The sequence below is a fragment of the Phoca vitulina genome, unplaced genomic scaffold (genome assembly GCF_004348235.1).
Source record: "Phoca vitulina isolate PV1807 unplaced genomic scaffold, GSC_HSeal_1.0 scaffold15, whole genome shotgun sequence".
In the NCBI taxonomy this organism is placed as follows: domain Eukaryota; kingdom Metazoa; phylum Chordata; class Mammalia; order Carnivora; family Phocidae; genus Phoca; species Phoca vitulina.
In genome coordinates, this window is record NW_022589718.1 from 25,463,667 (window position 1) to 25,483,215 (window position 19,549).

A 19,549-nucleotide genomic window follows, 5' to 3' on the forward strand; every position below is an offset into this window, starting at 1 on the left:
GGACTCGATCCCGGGACTCCAGGATCATGACCTGAGCCGAAGGCAGTCGCTTAACCAACTGAGCCACCCAGGCGCCCGTATTTTTAAGCACAATAAATATATTTCTTTTTAAGCATCTCTTTAAATATCATCTGTGAGTTAAAAAGTCACGATTCCATTTTTCATAGTTTTAGTTTTCAGAAGGTTCCTCACACACACTGAGTCGAAGTCCACCTCCAAGAATACTGGGGCTGGACGCTGCTGACAGCAAAGGCAGTTACCCGTTGTAAGAAGGCAGCAAGCACAGGGATAGGAGCACAGGATTTGGAATCAGAAAGATCTAGTTCGAGTACTGGCTTTGCCACTAACCAGCTCTGTGACTTTGGTCAAGTCCAAACCTTACATTCCTCCATCGCAAAATGGGATAATAACCGGACCTAACTTTTGGGATTGTTGTAAGGAGTAAATGACAAGATAAGAGTAAAGAGTGAGCACAGTGCTTGGCATATGCACCTCAGGAAACACCTCAGGAAATACTCAGCTTAAAAGCAGTAGCTGTGCAGCCACTAAAGAAGTCACTTCTGAAACCTCAGTCTTCCCACTTGCAAAAGGAAGTTACTAAGAAGTACCATACATGGTTATCTTGACATTAGCAAAATGCTTATAAACTGCCAAGCATTTAGATACCTAACAGTTATATAATAACTTGTATTTACTCATGTTATTTTTGCATTATTATAGCAACCCCTCCCACGCTCTCTGTATTCTTTAGTTAAGTTCTCACTTTCTCAGAGGCCTCCTCAATTTCCCTCTCTACATCAACTCCCCCTTCATACTCTGTCCCCAGTTATAGTACTTACACAACTACAATTTTATGTTCATTTGTGTGATTATTTTGACTTCGGTTTCCTCTCCATTACAGAGGCTATCCCTCACTATCCGTTCTCTCCTGCTTCTGTGGAGGTAGAATGCTGATTACCTGGATACAAGGCCATCCAGAATAAAGACCACACTTCCCAGACTCCCTGGCAGTAATGTGTGGCCACAAGACTAAGTTCAGGCCAATGGGATGTGAACAGAAGGAAAGCAGGTGACTTCTCAGTTATACTCTTCTAGGGGAGAGGCATGCCCATCCCTTCACCATGTTCTACTGACTGGAAAGCAGATATTGTGATAGTGAGCCATTTGGACAATGTACATAAAGGTAACACCTCAGGAAATAACAAAGCAACCAAGCCTAGTCTCTAATGTAATGGAGCCATATCCAGACACTACATGAGGGAGAAAAAAAATCTCTATCTTGTTTAAGTCACTTTTTTTTTATTATGGTAACTAAACCTATCCTAATTTGTTATCCTCCCGTCGACTATAAATTCTATGAAGGCAGAAGCTAGGTCTCTGTGGGCTAAACCATGGTCTCCCGAGTGCCTAGACACACTGACACTTACTAGAGGCTGAAACATTTTTGATAAATGAATAAAGTCTATTTTTATACTTCGGAGCTATACAGAATAAATGTAGTGACTCTGCAGGTTAAACAAACGAAAAGCAACCCTAATCATTTAAGTTAACTTTCCCAAGTTAAACTTCAAATAAAAATTTAAGACATTTAAATATTAAAACTACAAAATCCACAAGTTAAAAATATGATTATTTGAGCAATGTTACCTGTCAGTATAGTTTTACAAATGCACTAGCACCAGAGTCCATTCCATTTGGCAGAAGGGGCTTACTAAAATTTGTCAGTTAGGTCACTGACTCAAAGGATGATATGTTATCACTAGCTATTATTAGTCAGTTACTTCTTAAACATCTGTTAAGAGTTAATCTAATTTATGTGCCTCTTCACATGGAGACTCAAAAGGAAAAGTACTTACTGGGTTACACACTTGTTATACAAAGTAACCAATAAATGAAATTAATCTCCATGCAAATATGTATGAAGATTATATTATCTAAAATAATCCAGGGGCACCTGGGTGACACAGTTAAGCATCCCACTCTCGGTTTAGCTCAGGTCTGATTTCAAGGTCATGGGATGGAGCACTCAGCTCTGCTTAAGATTCCCTCTCCTGTTGCCCCTCCCCCTGCTCTTAGGGGAGCACACACTGCTATACCCAGCAGGTAAGCCCAGTTGTGTAGAGATTGCTAAAAAAGACCACAACTAGATAAAGCAATCTTAAGAAAAAAGAACAGAGCTGGAGGTATCACACTTCCAGGTTTCAAACTATAATACAAAGCTATAGTAATCAAAACAGTATGGTACTGACACAAAAGTACACACATAAATCAATGAAACAGAACAGAGTGCCCAGAAATAAACCCACAATTAAGTGGTCGGTTATTCAATGACAAAGAAGGAAAGAATATACAATGGATAAAAGACAGTGTCTTTAATAACTAGTGCTGGGAAAACTGAAGAGCTACAAGCAAAAGAATTCACTTTCGTACATCATCTATAAAAATAAACTCAAAATGGGTTAAAGACCTAAATTGAAGACCTGAAACCATAAAACTCCTTGAAGAAAACAGACTGCAATAATCTCTTGGATATTTGTCTTAGCATTATTTTTTTTTATCTGTCTCCTCAGGTAAGGGTAACAAAAGCAAAAATAAACAACTGGGACTACATCAAACTAAAAAACTTTTGCACAGTGAAGGAAGCCATCAACAAAACAAAAAGACAATCTACTGAATGGGAGAAGATATTTACAAATGATATATCTGACAAGGGATTAATATCCAAAATATATAAAGAACTCCTACAACTCAACACCAAAAAACCAATCTGACTTTTAAAATGTGCAGAGGACTAGAACAGACCTTTTTCCAAAGAAGACATACAGATGGCCAAGAGACAAATGAAGAAATGCTCAACATCACTAATCATCAGGGAAATGCAAATGAAAACCACAATGAGGTATTACCTCACACAAGCCAGAATGGCTAGTATCAAAAAGACAAGAAATAACAAGTGTTGGCAAGGATGTAGAGAAAAGGGAACCTTTGTGCACTGTTGGTGGGAATGTAAATTGGTGCAGCCTCTATGGAAAACAGTATGGAGATTTCTCAAAAAGTGAAAAACAGAACTACCAAACAGTCCACCAATTCCATTCCCGGGGATTTACCCAAAGAAAACAAAAGCACTAATTCAAAGAGACACATGCATTCCTATGTTCATTGCAGCATTATTTCCAATAGTCAAGATATGGAAGACACCTGCATCCACTGATAGAGGAATGGAAAAAGAAGATGTGGTATATATACACAATAAAATTACTCAGCCATGAAAAAAGAATGACACTTTGCCATTTGCCAGCACCGGTATTATGCTAAGTGAAGTAAGCCAGACAGGGAAAGTCAAATATCACATGGTTTCACTTATCTGTGTAATCTAAAAAACAAAACACACAAAACAAACCAAAACAGACTCAAAAATACAGAGAACAAGCTGCAGATGCCAGAGTGGAGGAAGTAGGAGTATGGGCAAAATAGGTGAAGCAGATTAAGAGATAGAAACTTGCGTTATAAAATACATAAATTACAAGGATGTATGCACAGTAATATAGGGAATATAGTCATCAATATTATAAGCTTATATGGTGACAAATGGAAACTAGACTTAACATGGTGAATCTTATATAATGTATATAAATGTTAAATCACTATGTTAATATACCCTTAAAACTAATAAAATATTAGATGTCAACTATACTTCATAATAAATAAATAAACCTAGGGGCGCCTGGGTGGCTCAGTCGTTAAGCGTCTGCCTTCGGCTCAGGTCATGATCTCAGGGTCCTGGGATCGAGCCCCGTATCGGGCTCCCTGCTCAGCGCGAAACCTGCTTCTCCCTCTCCCACTCCCACTACTTGTGTTCCTGCTCTCGTTATCTCTCTCTCTCTGTCAAATAAATAAATAAATAAGTAAATAAAATCTTTTAAATAAATAAATAAACAAACAAATAAACCTAAGTAAGGGAAGGGGGAAGCCAAGAGAAAGCTAACATTACATGACTTTTTAAAAGTATTTGCATACGTTTTTCAAAAAAATTTTAAAAAAAGAGTGATTCAACATAATCAGCAGATACTCTTCATCAAAAACATTTTAAGATATATTTTTAACGTTATAAAATGTGTCATCTATAGTTAACATCTAAAAGAAAAAAATTAAGGGGCGCCTCAATGGCTCGGTCAGGTGGGCGTACGACTCTTGATTTTGGCACGCGTATGCACTCTCTCTAAAAAAAAAAAGAAAAAAAATTAAGGGTGCCTGGGTGGCTCAGTTGGGTTAGGTATCCAACTTTTGATTTCAGCCCAGGTCATGATCTCCAGGTCATGGGATCAAGGCCCACGTCCGGCTCCGTGCTCAGCGTGGTCTACTTGGGATTCTCTCTCTCCCTCTGCCCCTCCCCTGGCTTGCTCACTCTCTCTCTCAAAATAATAAATAAAATAAAATAAAAACTTTTAAAAAATTTTAAAAAGGAAAAAAGAAACATTAACCAATAAATGTTAATACCTACTTCGAGCCCAATAGCCAATATAAGTTTAATAAAACTTAATGTAATGAAATCTTAAAAGATTTTATAAACAAATATTAACAGACTTTAGTTGAACAAGCCCATATTATCCCTTTTGTTAGTAACTTCCTGGTTGACACTGCTAAATCAAAAACATATACTAGAATTACAGTCTTTTCTCTTTGTTAAAAAAACAATGATAACTGTATTTCTAGATCATGTTTTACCAATACTATTGGACCTGAAATAGGAGTTAAGTTTTTCTAGACTGTAGTCTCCTCATTTATGATGGTGTAAGACAGAATAATTTCCAAAATTCCTTCCAGGACAAAAATTAGGACACAATTTTTAATCAAAGTTTTCTTGAAATTCATCTCAGTAACCAATTTTTACAGTAAAAATTACTTTGCCTAACTTTTACCAGAGTCAGCTACTTGTAATAGAGAGTTAATATATAATTTAAAAACAAAGTTTCCAAACTGCCACCTTTCTCAAGTCCATTTTTAATAGATATACTAATATTACAATATATATGGACCTAAACTGAACCTCTGACCATTTTAGAAGTTTACTCAGAGAAGTCATATTATGAAACGAAAAGTCAAAAGGAAGAGAAGAAAAAGGTGGTGAAACACAGAACCCAAATATTACATAGGTTGGACTCAATGAATGAATGAATAAGTGAATGAAGAGATATACAGATATAAGGAGAAAAACCTGAGTTTGTAACTTACCTCAATGAGTAATGCAACCATCTTTTTCCCATCAGCTTCTGGATTGGCAAGTTTGTTAAATTCCAAATCAAAATAAAGCTTGCACACAGCATTTTCAGGAATGACTTCATAGCAGTGTAAGAGATTTTTTCTGAATTGAATAATGCAAGATTGTTAGGTTTACATCTTATACCTTTTTAAAATCATGGCAGTTGATCTTGTATCTCAAGATACTGCATTAACTGTGATTGAATGACATATAACTATGGCATAATGAAGACATGGCAAAGTGAACAACTGCTCTCTGTGGGTTTAGGGATCATATTATTAAGAGCTCCATCAAAGAAGATGTAACAATCATATTCTGTAACAGTATTTAATTTGAAAATATGGTCAACCTCATGCTGTTATTTATTCACAGAATTTTGACATTGTATGACCTTTCTTTTTTCTTGGTGTCATTAGAGAAAGAATCTTGTCTGAGAAAAGAACTTTCTTTCTCGAACCAAAATCTCAGGATCTACACATGTATTCTTGGGATTTGATAAATGAGAATTTTTTAAGTTTTGTATTTTCATTAGGAAAACAGTATTTTAAAAATTGGCTAAAAACATATTCTGAATCACCTGACTTCAAAGAGCTTTCAATGCTCACATGTGGATCAAGAGATAAGACTTTAACATGGGTTAATAAAAATACATACTGCTTCGGTTAAGTAAATGATGACCTGTGCTAAGTGAAGTCCAGATGGCATCCTACAGAAGTAAAAGGTTTGTAATCTGAACAAGAGGTGATGGGGGATTGCATCATCACATGCGCAGGAACTCAAAACACACACACAATTGCACACTTTTCTCCCGGCACCTGGTAAGATCATGCAGTGTTGCCATGACAAGGAAGCTCCAGAATTCAATTCTACTATTAAAGGAGTAACCAAATGGGGGATGGAGACCTACAACAGTTAATTCAGCCAGAATTAATTTCACAAACATTACTAGATGAAGGAAATATAACTTTAATGTGTTGTCCTTTACAGACTTACCGGGATTTATAATAAAACCAAAGTTGAGCATAGGTTGTCACCAGGTAAATACGTTGTCCATTGCCCACTTTGTATTCCAAAGCAAATACATGAACATCCTTTAGAAGATAAAAAATTAATAAGGCACAAATCCAAAATCAACTGTAGCTATGCAATGTTCATGAAGAATTTTATCAAATTTTGGAAAAGTGGAATTTGAACATCTTTATTACTAAAAAATGAAATACAATTATTACATCTATGCCAATTAAAATCTAATTATATTTATTTTTATTCACTGAAGTAATACGTGCTCAAGGCAGAAACAATTCGAATATCCAGATCAAAAAGAGAAAAAAAAAGGAGAAAAATCACTTGTCAATCACTCCAACTTGACTTCCTATTATAGCTTCACTTTCTAGTTTATGAAATTGAACTATTTCTTTTAAAGATGTATTCATTTTAAAGAGAGAGAGAGAGCTCACATGCATCACGGGGAGGGGCAGAGGGAGAGAGACTCTCAAGCAGACTGCGCTAAGTGCAATTTTCCCTCCTCCTCATTTCATCCTTAAAAATTTCATACTCCACTCATTCGTTTCCTCATATTTCTGTGGGTATTGTTGTACTTCTCCACTTAAATCTAGTAATTCTATTATTTTTCAGTCCATGGATATGGTCATTCTTCCTCTAAGCATAGCTTCTTTTATTTTTTTTAAGTTTTTTTTTAAATTTATTTATTTGACAGAGAGCACAAGCAGGGGGAGCAGGAGAGGGAGAAACAGACTCCCCGCTGAGCAGGGAGCCCACCATGGAGCTCGATCCCAGGACCCCTGGGATCATGACCTGAGCCAAAGGCAGACGCTTAATTGACTGAGCCACCCAGGCGCCCCAGCACAGCTTCTTTTAAATGTCATTATGTGTTCCCTCTCTCGCTGTGTCTCTCTCTGTCAAATAAATAAAATCTTTAATAAATAAATAAATAAATAAATAAATGTCATCATGTGAGTAGGACAAATAGGCTGAGTAGGAGGATGCTGAGCTCACCTCCCATGGACACACTGAGGTAACCACCACAAGTAAAGCAACTTGCTCTGAAAACAGTCAGAGACCAGCAGAACAGATCTTCCACAGCTAAAGACGTAAAATCAGGGCAACATCAAGAAGGGTAGGAGGGGGTAAAACAAAAATAGGAACCAAAACCTGGTACGGAGAACCACAAGCAGGACGGTTAGCACAGGTGTAGAAGTCCTCCCTGAGGAGGAAGAGGATCAAGCCCCACATCAGGCACCCCCAGGCCTGGGGACCTACAGCAGGAGAACTGAGAACAGGTCCCCATTCCCTAGTATGTCTGGTTGTTGAAAATCACCAGGACTTAACTCTCAGACAGACCCCACTGTTCCAGGGCCAACACACTGTATTACTCGGTCCAAGACCCAGCACACAGAAGCAGCAGTTTGAAAAGCAACTGGATTATATACAGGAAGATTTATTGACTAATTTTAAGACCAGTGCCAGAGGAACCAACGGGTAGGAGCTCCCTCTGGAGACGCGAGCGCTAGTGGGTGGCATTTTTCTTGCCCTCCTTTGCCTAGCTGGCCCGACACTGGTGGGAGCCAGTCCTGCCTCTCCGTCTGCCTGCCCCATCTCAGTGCTCCCCGGGCGACTGGCCCCACCTAACCTGCCTGCCCTGACAGGCACTCATCCAGCGTGGCTCTTGCCTCACCATAGCTGGCAGACAGCCTCGGCTGGGACCAGCACCCCCAAAAAGCAACACCAACCCGGCCACACCCAGCAGACAGCCCCGGCTGGTACTGGCACCCCCCCAAAGCGAGTCCTGCCCCAGGCAGGTGAGGAGCCGCAGTGGCTGCGGCCAGGCCTCTCAGCCAGAGGCCTCAGGTTCTAGCCCGCCACGCCGCGCACCTGCAGCAGCGCCAGCCGGGCCTCAGGGCCGACAGCACTGGGGGCCAGCTCTTCCCACCCGTGTGCCCGCGTAGTCACAGCCAGTCATTAGAGTCCGCTGATCTGGGGGCCAGGACTGCCCAGCAGGGCGCCCAGAGGAGCCACGGCCACAGTCATTGCTGACGGACAAGGAAGGCTGAGGACCAGGCCCAGCAACCAGGGCACAAGCAGCCGCCGCAGCCTGGGCATGACAGGAGGTCACATGCAGTCCCAAGGGGACACCCCCACAGCGACTGGTTCCTGTGACCGGCGGGGGTTGTGCTTCTGGGCCCCCAGGACACCTGTCACATAAAGCTACTACTCTGAAGACCAGGAGACAGAGCTGACCTACCTAATACATAAAAACAAACACAGAAAGTCAGACAAAATAAGGAGACAGAGGACTATGTTTGCAACAAAGGAATAAGACAAAACCTCGGAAAAAGAAATGGAGATAAGCAATCTACCTGACAGACAGTTCAAAGTAATGGTCATAAAGATGCTTACCAGACTTGAAAGAAGAGTGGATGTACTTTGAGAACTTCAACAAAGAAATAGGAGATATAAAAGAGAAGGAATCAGAGCTGAAGAATACAATAACTGAAATGAAAAATACACTAGAGGAGATCAGAACAGATTAGAGGATGCAGATTTTGGAAAGCATCCAAGCTGAACACTGAAAAGAAAAGGAAATGAATAAAATAACCATAGGTTAAGGAACCTCTGGGACAACATCAAGTGCACTAACAATCACATTATAGGAGCCCCAGAAGGAGAAAACATAAAGGGGCAGAAAACTTACCTGAAGCAATAATAGCCTAAAACTTCCCTGACCTGGAGAAGGAAAAATATAACAGCTCCAAGAAGAACAGAGAGCCCAAACAAGATGAACCCAAGGAGGTACACACCAAGACACATGATAACTAAATGTCAAAATATAAAGACAGAGACTCTTCAAAGCAGTAAGAGAAAAGCAACTAGTTACATACAAGGGAACACCCATAGATTGTAAGCTGATTTTTTTCAGCAAAAATGAGGCAGGTCAGAAGGGGGTGGCATGATATATTTCAAGTGCTGAAAAGAAATAAACCTATGTCCAAGAATACTCTACCCAACAAGATTACCATTCAGAATTGAAGGAGAGATAGTTTACAGATAAAATTTAGAAGAGTTCTTCATGACTAAAATGGCTTTCCAACAAATTTTAAAAGGACTTCTTTACGTGGAAAAGAAAAGAACATAACTAGAAGAAAATTATGAAAGGAAAAAATTTCACTTATCAAAGAAAACATATAGTAAAAATAGATCAATCACTTATAAAGCAAGTATGAAAGTTAAAGGACAAAAGTAGTAAAATATCTACAAAAATTAGTTAAGGGATACATAAAACAAATAGATGTAAAATATAGCATCATACACTTAAACACGGAGATGGGAAGTAAAAATGTAGCACTTTTAGAATGTGTTGGAACATCAGCAACCACCAAATTTATAGACTGCTATATACGCAAGATGTTATACATGAACCTCGTGGTAACTATACGCCAAAAACCTGTAACAGATACACAAAAAATAAAGAGGGAGGAATCCAGGTATAACACTAAAGAAAGTCATCAATCACAAGGAAAGATAGCAAGAAGGAAAAAACGAGAACTACAAAACCAGAAAACAACTAACAAAATGGCAATAGGTACATATCTATCAATAATCACTTTTAAATGGACTAAGTGGACTAAATGCTCCAGTCAAATGACAAAGCGTGACTAAATGGAAAAAAAAACCAACCCCATCTATATGCTGCCCACAAGAGACTTCGGACTGAAAGACATATAGACTGAAAAAGAAGGGATAAGATATTCCATGCAAATGAATGGAAAAAAGATATTCCAAGCAAATGAAAATGAAAAAAAAAGGCAGTACTTATATCAGACAAATTAGACTTAAACACTGTAAAAAGAGACAAAGAAAGGCATGACATAGGGGCTCCTGGGTGGCTCAATCGGTTGAGCATCCAACACTTGGTTTCGGCTCAGGTCATGATCTCAGGGTCCTGGGATTGAGCCCCTTGTCGGACTCTGAACTCAGCAGGGAGTCTGCTTGAGATGCTCTCCCTCTGCCCCTCCCCCACCTGCATGCGCTCTCTAATAAATAAATAAATCTTAAAAAAAAAAAAGAATAGCATGACATAATGATGAAGGGATCAATCTAACAAGAGGATACAACAATTGTAAATGTCTATGCACCCAACGTAGGAGCACCTAAATATATAAAGCAAGTATTAATAGACAAAGAGGGAGAAAGAGACAGTAATACAATAATAGTAGGGTAATTTAACACCCCACTTACATCAATGGATAGATCATCCAGACAGAAAATCAATAAAGTAACACTGGCTTTGAATGACACGAGACCGTATGCATTTAATAGATATATACAGAATATTTCATCCCCAAAAGAAGAAAACATATTCTTTCAAGTGCACATGGAACATTCTCCAGGATAGATCACATGTTAGGCCACCAAACAAGTCTCAATAAATTTAAAAGGACTAAAATCCTATCAAGCATCTGTTCCAACAATATGAAACTAGAAATCAATTACAAGAAAAAAACTGTAAATAACACAAACACATGGAGAATAAACAACATGTTACTAAACAATGCGTCAATGGGGTCAATGGAGTCAATGGGGAAATTCAAGAGGAAATAAAAAAAATACCTGGACACAAGAGAAAATGGAAACACAATGGTTCAAAATCTATGGAACACAGCAAAAGCAGTTCTAAGAGGGAAATTTATAGCAATACAGTCCTACTTCAAGAAATAAGAAAAATCTCAAAAAAGCAATCTAAACTTATACCTAAAGGAACTAGCAAAACAAGAACAAAGCCCAAAATTAGAAGGAAGAAAATAATAAAGATCAGAGTGGAAATAAATGAAATAGAGACTAAAAAGATAATAGAAAAGCTCAATGGAATTAAGAGCTGCTTCTTTGAAAAGATAAACAAAATTAATATAGCCAGACTCACCAAGAATAAAAAAGACTCAAAAATAAAATCAGAAATAAAAGAGAAGTTACAACTGACAGCACAAAAATACAAAGGTTTATAAGAGACTACTACAAGAAAATATATGCCAACAAATTAGACAACCTAGAAGAAATGGATAAAGACTGAATCAGGAAGAAATAGAGTATCTGTACAGATGGATTACTAGTAATGAAAGTGAATCAGTAATCACAAAATTCCCAAAAAACAAAAGTCCAGGACCAGATGGCTACACAGGTGAATTCTACCAAACATTTAATAAAGAGTTCTCAAGCTATTCCAAAATATACAAGAGAAAGGAATTTTTTTTTTCTTTTTTTAGGAATGCTTCTGAATTTGTTCCACAAGGCCACCAGCATTACCCTCAAACCAAACCGGACAAAGACACTACAAAAAAAAAAGGAAATTACAGACCATTATCCCTGATGAGCACAGATGTAAAAATCTTCAACAAAATATTAGCAAACCTAACACAATACTTTAAAAGGATCATTCACCATGATCAAATGGGGTTTATTCCAGGGACACAAGAATGGTTCAATATCCACAAATCAACATGTACAACACTTTAATAAAATGAAGGATAAAGATCAGATGACTACCTCAATAGATGCAGAAAAAGCATTTGACCAAATTTAACATCATGATAAAACTATCAACAAAGTGAATATAGAGGGAACACACCTCAACATAAAAAGACCATAAATGACTAACCCACAGCCAACATCATACCCAATAATGAAAAGCTGAAAGCTTTTCCTCCAAGATGAGGAAAAGGTAAGATGCCCATTCTTCCCACTTCTACTCAATATAGTAGTAGAAATCCTAACCACAGCAATCAGACAAGAAAAAGAAGGGGAAAAAAGGCATCCAAATTGGTAAGGAAGAAGTAAAACATACAGATGGCCAACAGACACATGAAGAAATGCTCAATATCACTAATCATCAGGGACACGCAAATCAAATCAAATCAAATCAAATGAGATACCACCTCACACCAGTCAGAATGGCTAGTATCAAAAAGACAAGAAATAGGGGCACCTGGGTGGCTCAGTTGGTTAAGCATCTGACTCTTGATTTCGGCTCAGGTCATGATCTCAGGGTCCTGGGATGGAGCTCTGAGTCAGGCTCAGCATTCAGTGGGGAAGTCTGCTTGAGGATTCTCTCTCTCCCTCTCTCTCTACCCCTCCCCCACCCTGCTCTCTCTAAAATAAATCAATCAATCTAAAAAAAAAAAAAAAGGACAAGAAATAACACTGCTGGTAAGGATTTGGAGAAAAGGGAACACTTATGCACCACTGGTGGGAATGTAAGTTGGTGCAGCCATTATGGAAAGCAGAATGGAGGTTCCTCAAAAAAAAATTAAAAATCGAACTACCATACAATCCAGTAATTCCAATAATTCAGTATTTACCTGAAGAAAATGAAACCACTAATTCAAAAAAGTATATGTCCTATGTTTATTTGTAATAGCCAAGTTATGAAAGATACCTAAGTGTCCATTGATAAATAAAGATAAAGAAGATGCAGTATATATACACAAAAGATTATTACTCAGCCATTAAAAAAAAGAATGAAGTCTTCCTGTTCACAACAACATGGATGGACCTAAAGGATATTATGCTAAGTGAAATAAGTTAGAGAAAAACAAAAATCATGATTTCATTTATATGTGGAATCTAAAAACAAAACAAACCTGAAATAGACTCATAAATACAGAGAACAAACTGGTGGTTGCCTGAGCAAAAGGGGATGGAGAGACAGGAGAAATAGGTGAAGGGGATTAAGAAGTATAATCTTCCAGTTATAAAATAAATAAGTCATGATGATGCAGAGTACAGCATAGAGAATATAGTCAATAATATCATAGTAACTTTGGTGATAGATGGTGATTAGACTTACCATGGTGAGCATTTTGTAATGTATGTAATTGTTGAATCACTATGTTCACCTCAAACTAATATACTATGTCAACTATATTTCAATTAAAACTTTTTAAAATATCATTACAAATTTTTTAAACTAATTGTCACTACATAGCTCATTCTTTTTCATTTATTAAGTAAATGGCCAAAAATTCATAGGAATAATTTCTGTAAATAGTGTGATATTTAGGGACACCTGGGTGGCTCAGTCGTTAAGTGTCTGCCTTTGGCTCAGGTCATGATCCCAGGGTTCTGGGATCGAGTCCCGTATCGGGCTCCTTGCTCAGCTGGGAGCCTGCTTCTCCCTCTGCCTGCCACTCCCCCTGCTTGTGCTCTCTCTCTGACAAATAAATAAATCTTAAAAAAAAAATAGTGTGATATTTAGATCACAATTAAATTCTTTTGATAGATCATGTGGACTGAAATGAAGACAAACAACAGACTTTTTTTTTTAAATCCTAAGTTACAGTAGCTTCACAAAAAAAAAAAGTAGGAGACAAGAAAATTACCTCTTTACAGCTTTTAACAAAATTAAAAGCCTGAGTTTGCCGAAGGAATAGTTTCCAAATGGAGGGTGGTTCTTCTGGCTTGGACAATCTTGGTCTGTATACTGAGGACAATGGTTTCCTCTCATAACGAGATGCTCGTTCTTCAATTTGCTTCAGTCTTGCTTCCCATTTTCTCTCCATTGGTTTAGAAGTTACGGGAAAGTAAATTGTATCCCATGTAAGATTTCTGTCAGTTAGTACTAAAACAAACAAGGACATCAATTTCTTTGTTCAGAATATTATTTTTTTGGTAAAACTTCAAAACCCATTTCGTAATGGTTATTTCCTTAACTGCCTTTATATATAATATATATTACGTATATATGTACTATGTATATATGTATATAGTATATATAACATATATACTATGTGTATATATGTACTATATATATGTGTATATATAGTTTTGCATGAAGTTTTAATGTGAAATAAGAATGCAGCTAGTTATCAGGTAGCTTTAGATCTTGGCTCTTCCATCTAACAGTGCTATGATTTTAGAAGCACCCTAAGCCTTAACTGCAAAATGGGGATCAATGTCATCCTGAACACTTTATGTAATTATCATGAGGATAAATGTGATAGGACGTAAGAAAACGTTTTGTAAATTACAAAGCCTCACGTAAACATAAGTGGTTTTTGTATCATTATGGTTTTTATTATAACCACTTTATTGCATCAAGCACTATCTATCTTGCCCAAGTAGTGCTATTACGTTGGCCATCACTCTTGTGCTATTTCTTAGCACAGAGTTCATTTCTAGACACCACTGTGCAGTTCCCTTTTCTTCTGTTTCTATCCATTGCTCTTCTTTTCTCCCAACACGATAGTTAGTTGGGAGAACAATTCAGTGTATAAATGCGAACTGCAATATTGGTTAGTTTTGGTTTATGTTAATCATAAGCATGTTTAAAGATAGGAATAAACACATTTTAACCTGTGTCTGTTAATTTAATGACTGTATTTTTGTCATTAGTCAATGTGAAATAGCAGTCTTTTAATCCTTGTTTATTAATGACATGTGTTTTTTGTTTGCACACAATATTTCCATGTTAGCCATGCCAGGGTAAGGGGGCCAGGAAATACTTTTATGATTTGGGATTATGGTTTACTTACAAAAAAAAAAAAGGATAGCCTTTTAGAAGGGGAGAAAAGCTTGCATTGTAGGTAAGTAATGGCCACAAAATCTCTGCCATTCCTCCTATCAAGAGATGGTATCTGAGCCCACTCACTGATTCTGTACTTGGCCATGTGACTTGCTTTGGTCAATGCCGCATCAACAAGTGCGAAGCAAACCGAGGTGTAGTAAGTGCTTTTGCACTGGATTTGGCTATGCCGGAGTCCTGCCCTGAGACTGTCATGCTAGAACTCTGGTCTCACAGAGGGTAAAAGGACATCAGGAGAAGAATTAAATTACCCCAGCTAACAGCCAAGACCAACTAACTCTCAGATATATTGAGTTCAGATGTTTTGGATCATCCAGACATCTGAATTCAATGCCTAAGTAAGCCTGAGTGAGTTCAGGTGACATCTGCCAAAGACCTGGCCAGTCAACCCATAGAACTGTAAGAAAAAATTAACTTGTCTTAAGCCAAGAAGTTTTGGTCTGGTTTTTCATATAGAAATCGATAGCTGATGTAGTCTCCCTCTTCATTAGTATCATCTTCATTAGTAATATCATAATTTATGTAGAAAACACATATAATAGTTTTTTAAAGTGAAATAACAACATATACTAAAGCATTCAAGGGAAAAATTCCTATTTACCTCTGGCAATGCCTTTCCAGTACTTATGCTTATCGAGTCGATAAATATTCTCTTGAATTTTTGCAGAAAACTTTGCAACACAAACTCACTGGCAACTGATATATTCCTGGGAAGGTTCATCCTAAAAGATTGAGATGGTAGAATATCATGACACTGTTAGATTTCACATTGGACTTCAAACATATCAGACCTAAGAAAGATTAGTGTTACACCTGATCCACATGAAAATTATGTTTTATAAACCAAGAAACAAACATAATTCTAAAGGTATCAATATAAACTTCATAACAGATATGCCTAGAAACAGAATACAATTTCACTGGATTGAAGAGCTGGAATAATTTTTAATGAAATGGCTTTTTTCAATATAAAGTGACATAGGACTCCGGATTGCTAGATTCTGAGTATTCAGTTTATTTTAATCTGCTTCGCATACAGATAAAAATCCTTTACATTTAGACAACCTAAGTGAGAAACTGACTTTCTTCTATGAAATGTACTAACTTTTAATAAAGCCCACTGATTACTTAATGAAGAAAATGAACACAGAATGCAATTAGATAGGATTTGTAGCTCTAGTACCTAGCCAGTAACTGACAGAATAACCATGTGAATGTTCACACTTAGTGACACGGACATCAGGAAAACTTTTGATTTTGTAAAAAAAAAAAAAAAAAAAAATCCAATATTTTTTATGTACACCACACATGAAAGTCATGGAGACACAATGGAAAACCAGTCTGACACTTACCAGACTGAATAAACCACAGGGTCAACAGAGGAAAAAGAGGAATTCAATATATGTTATGCTCTCATGTTGTGTGCACAGTTCAAAAATTTTAACAGCTGGGTTGAGGGTCAGAAGACAACTGGGGGCTGGACTATTGGAGCAGGAGGGTTGAATGACAAAAGCAAAGGAAATGGAGACAAGGAAGGCATCTGGCATTCTGGTTTGGGACTATCATATTCCTCATCCCTACCCCCTGGGATAAGAAATAGGTCACCATTTTAGAAATGCTTTTAATTCCTGGTAGGGAAGGACTGCTGTCTTTCTTTTATATAACTGTACATCAAAAACCCCTTTTCACACAGGGGCCATAACTATTTTTGGTAAGTTTCCAAGTTCCAAAGAAAAATATTTGTTGTATTTTAAAATAATAGGTTTAAGAGCTCTATTATTTATTTCTTCACATTGCACCACAATGTTAACTTCTTTTTTTTTTTTTAATTAAGCTCTATGCCCAATGTGGGGCCTGAACTCATGACCAAAAGGTCAAGAATCACATGGTCTACCCACTGAGCCAGCCAGGCGGCCCCCTCCCCCACCCCGCCCACAATGTTATTTGTTAACATTGTGTTTAACCATGCTCAATACTGATTTTACAACTAAAGGTGGTCAGGCTAGAAAAAAGGCTGGCTTACTCCTTTTAGAGGAACTGTAGTGGGAGAAGAGGCAGAGGGAAGGAGGAAGAGAGATGACACAGCCAGCCAACCTCAGTAGCCCTGGTTTCCCTAGGTTTTGCCTAGACTTGCCCAGCTCAGACACTTGAAGGCTTGAGTCCCAGGACCAGCTGGAATAGACAGCACATGCTTCATGATTCCTGGCCTCTAGGGAAAGCTTCTTTCCTCTTTTGTCTATCACAAGTCAACTCCTCTTTCCTCTGCCCTGAGAACAGATTCATCAGTATTTTGTGCTTTCTGGCATATATGTTCAGTGCCAGTATTTAGTCATGCTCTGGTATTTGGCAATATTTTCTTTTTTTTTTTCTTAAAAAGATTTTACTTATTTATTTGAGAGAGTGAAAGCGAGAGAGATCACAGAGGGAGAAGGAGAGGCAGACTCCAGGCCGAGCGGAGAGCCCGATGTGGGACTCCATCCCAGGACCCCGGGATCACGACCCGAGCCGAAGGCAGACACTTAACCAACTGAGCCACCCAGGCGCTCCTGGCAATGTTTTCTTTTTTTTTTTTTAAGATTTTATTTATTTATTTGACAGAGAGAGATACGGCGAGAGAAGGAACACAAGCAGGGGGAGTGGGAGAGGGAGAAGCAGGCTTCCCGCCGAGCAGGAAGCCCGATGTGGGGCTCGATCCCAGCACCCTGGGATCATGACCTGAGCCGAAGGCAGACGCTTAACGACTGAGCCACCCAGGCGCCCCCTGGCAATGTTTTCTTAACATAATCCCCTTTATGGCCTCTTGGAATACATTTGTACTATTTCTCCCACTGCTAGAATAGTCATAATAAAGTATGTGATTAAAATTTATTTATAGTATTACTGCTATATAAGAGTACATTCCAGATGAGCACATTCACCTTTTCCACTTTGGTCATTTTGCCTCTCAATGCTTGAACAGAAGTAACTCATAATTTCCCAGAAATCTCCTGTAAGACATAAAAAAACATACAGTGATCTATTGTTCTTTTCCAGTTCCCCCCTTCTACCATCCCCACTGGATCCCCCATCCAAATAGCCTAACTCTCTTCCAGACTAATCTCCCTTAAAACCAGATTTGTAACTTTCCATAGCGACACTCATTAATGATTCAGAACATCGCTCAATTCACACTTTGGCTTACCTCAAGAAGTCCAAACTCCCTCGAGAATCTAGAGCAGATTCTAAACCACTTTACAGTCTCCAGAATCGAAACCACTTAATCATTTTATTTCTTATTGTTCAGGCATCTCACCAAATGAATGGTAAGGACCACATCCTGTCCCTGGCCCACTACAATCACCCTCTTGCATATATATTCCTCCTACCTGGAATGCCTCACTTGCCTCTCCCTCTTCGAGGCCCAGATCAAAGTCGGCCACCTCTGAGACAATTCTGTAAAAAGAAATTACTGGATTCAGTCAGAAGACATCGCCTCTAGCCAACCCTTTTACTACGATAAAGTTTCACTAATTAGTATAATTTACAGGAAAACAGAAAACCACTGCTGCTGCTTTAACTGAAGTATCATTTTGGTAAGAGAGTTTAGCACAGGAAGGGGTGTGGGCATCACAACGGGGTGATAGGACCTGTGCAACCATACTAGCACCTTCCTTATGAACTGCACGCTGAACCACTGGTAGGGTTTGGAGGGGGTCCTATTCTTCAGTTTTACCGCAGCAGAAAAAGGCCTGCCAAACACTGGTCCTCTCTCAATTTGGGAGGGATTAAGAAAGGCCCAAGTGTTCTTCTTGGGATGCAAATCTAACTCCGGTAATTCTTTTAGCAAGAGCAAATGACTTAACTTTCTTAAACCCGTGCAGGGATTGGGATTCCTACCTCCAGGAGTTGTTGAAAGGATAAAATACGAAAATGTGCTGCGAAAAATGTACCAAGCACTCAACAAAGGGCTGCCATATATATATTATATGTATACATAATATATATATAACGACGTCTATTTATGGACACACTACGGCCCCTGATTTATACCCGAATAGACAGAAATGTTGGGGGCAGGCTGGTTCTGAACGTGGGAATCCCTGACTTAGAAGGATGTCCTGAACCTCTTGAAGTTTGATGCAGAATTTCGCGCTCGACTGTGTTGATATATTCTGCGAAAACGACTCCTTGTTTGCATCAGGGTCTGAACGTAGTTCGTGAACCAAAACAGGCAGGGAAGCAGTAGCGGAGGGAAGGAGGATTTAGGGGCAGGGCACTGGGGTGAGCCAAGGAAAGGCCTCAGGCACCAGAGGCGAAGTAGAGATTACCAGCGCGGGTCGCGGCCTGCTCCCCTTCCTCCGGGAGGTCTGAGTGGGCGTCAGGCCCGCCTTTGACTCCCTCCTCTCTGCTCCTTGGGCCTCGCGAGGCGTTCAGGTGTCCCTCCTTTTGCTTTCAGAAGCCCGCGCCACCAGCGGAAACCCGCGGGTTCTCACTTGCAGGCGGGATCACTCTTCAAACCAAGCGCAAGGGCGAGGCCAGAGCGCGGGGAGGGCGTGCCGACAGGAAGGGACGCTCAGGCCTATGAGGGAGCGGCAAGGGGCGGCGGGGGCGGGGAGAAGAGTGCGCAGGGCCTATGAGGGAGCGGCTGGGGCGACGGGGGGCGGGGAGAGGAGTGCGCCGTCCTTTGAGGGAGCGGCATGGGGCGGCGGGGGCGGGGA

The 19,549-nt window shown here is 39.1% G+C and overlaps 1 protein-coding gene across 3 annotated transcripts in view; it reads right to left on the reverse strand.

The window, feature by feature from the left end:
- PRIMPOL (primase and DNA directed polymerase) overlaps positions 1–19,549 on the reverse strand; it is a 116,786-nt gene that overhangs the window by 33,040 nt on the left and 64,197 nt on the right. For 2 of the 3 annotated variants that reach the window (XM_032413659.1, XM_032413657.1), the window contains exons 1-7: positions 19,160–19,381; positions 18,218–18,284; positions 17,771–17,839; positions 15,454–15,574; positions 13,651–13,889; positions 6,254–6,351; positions 5,233–5,362 (exon numbers count right to left, since the gene is read on the reverse strand). In XM_032413659.1, the coding sequence (XP_032269550.1) occupies positions 5,233–5,362; positions 6,254–6,351; positions 13,651–13,830 (408 nt within the window). In that variant the 5' untranslated portion in view covers positions 13,831–13,889; positions 15,454–15,574; positions 17,771–17,839; positions 18,218–18,284; positions 19,160–19,381. Of the gene's footprint in view, positions 1–5,232; positions 5,363–6,253; positions 6,352–13,650; positions 13,890–15,453; positions 15,575–17,770; positions 17,840–18,217; positions 18,285–19,159; positions 19,382–19,549 lie in introns of those variants that run through there. The other variant, XM_032413658.1, reaches the window with a different exon arrangement.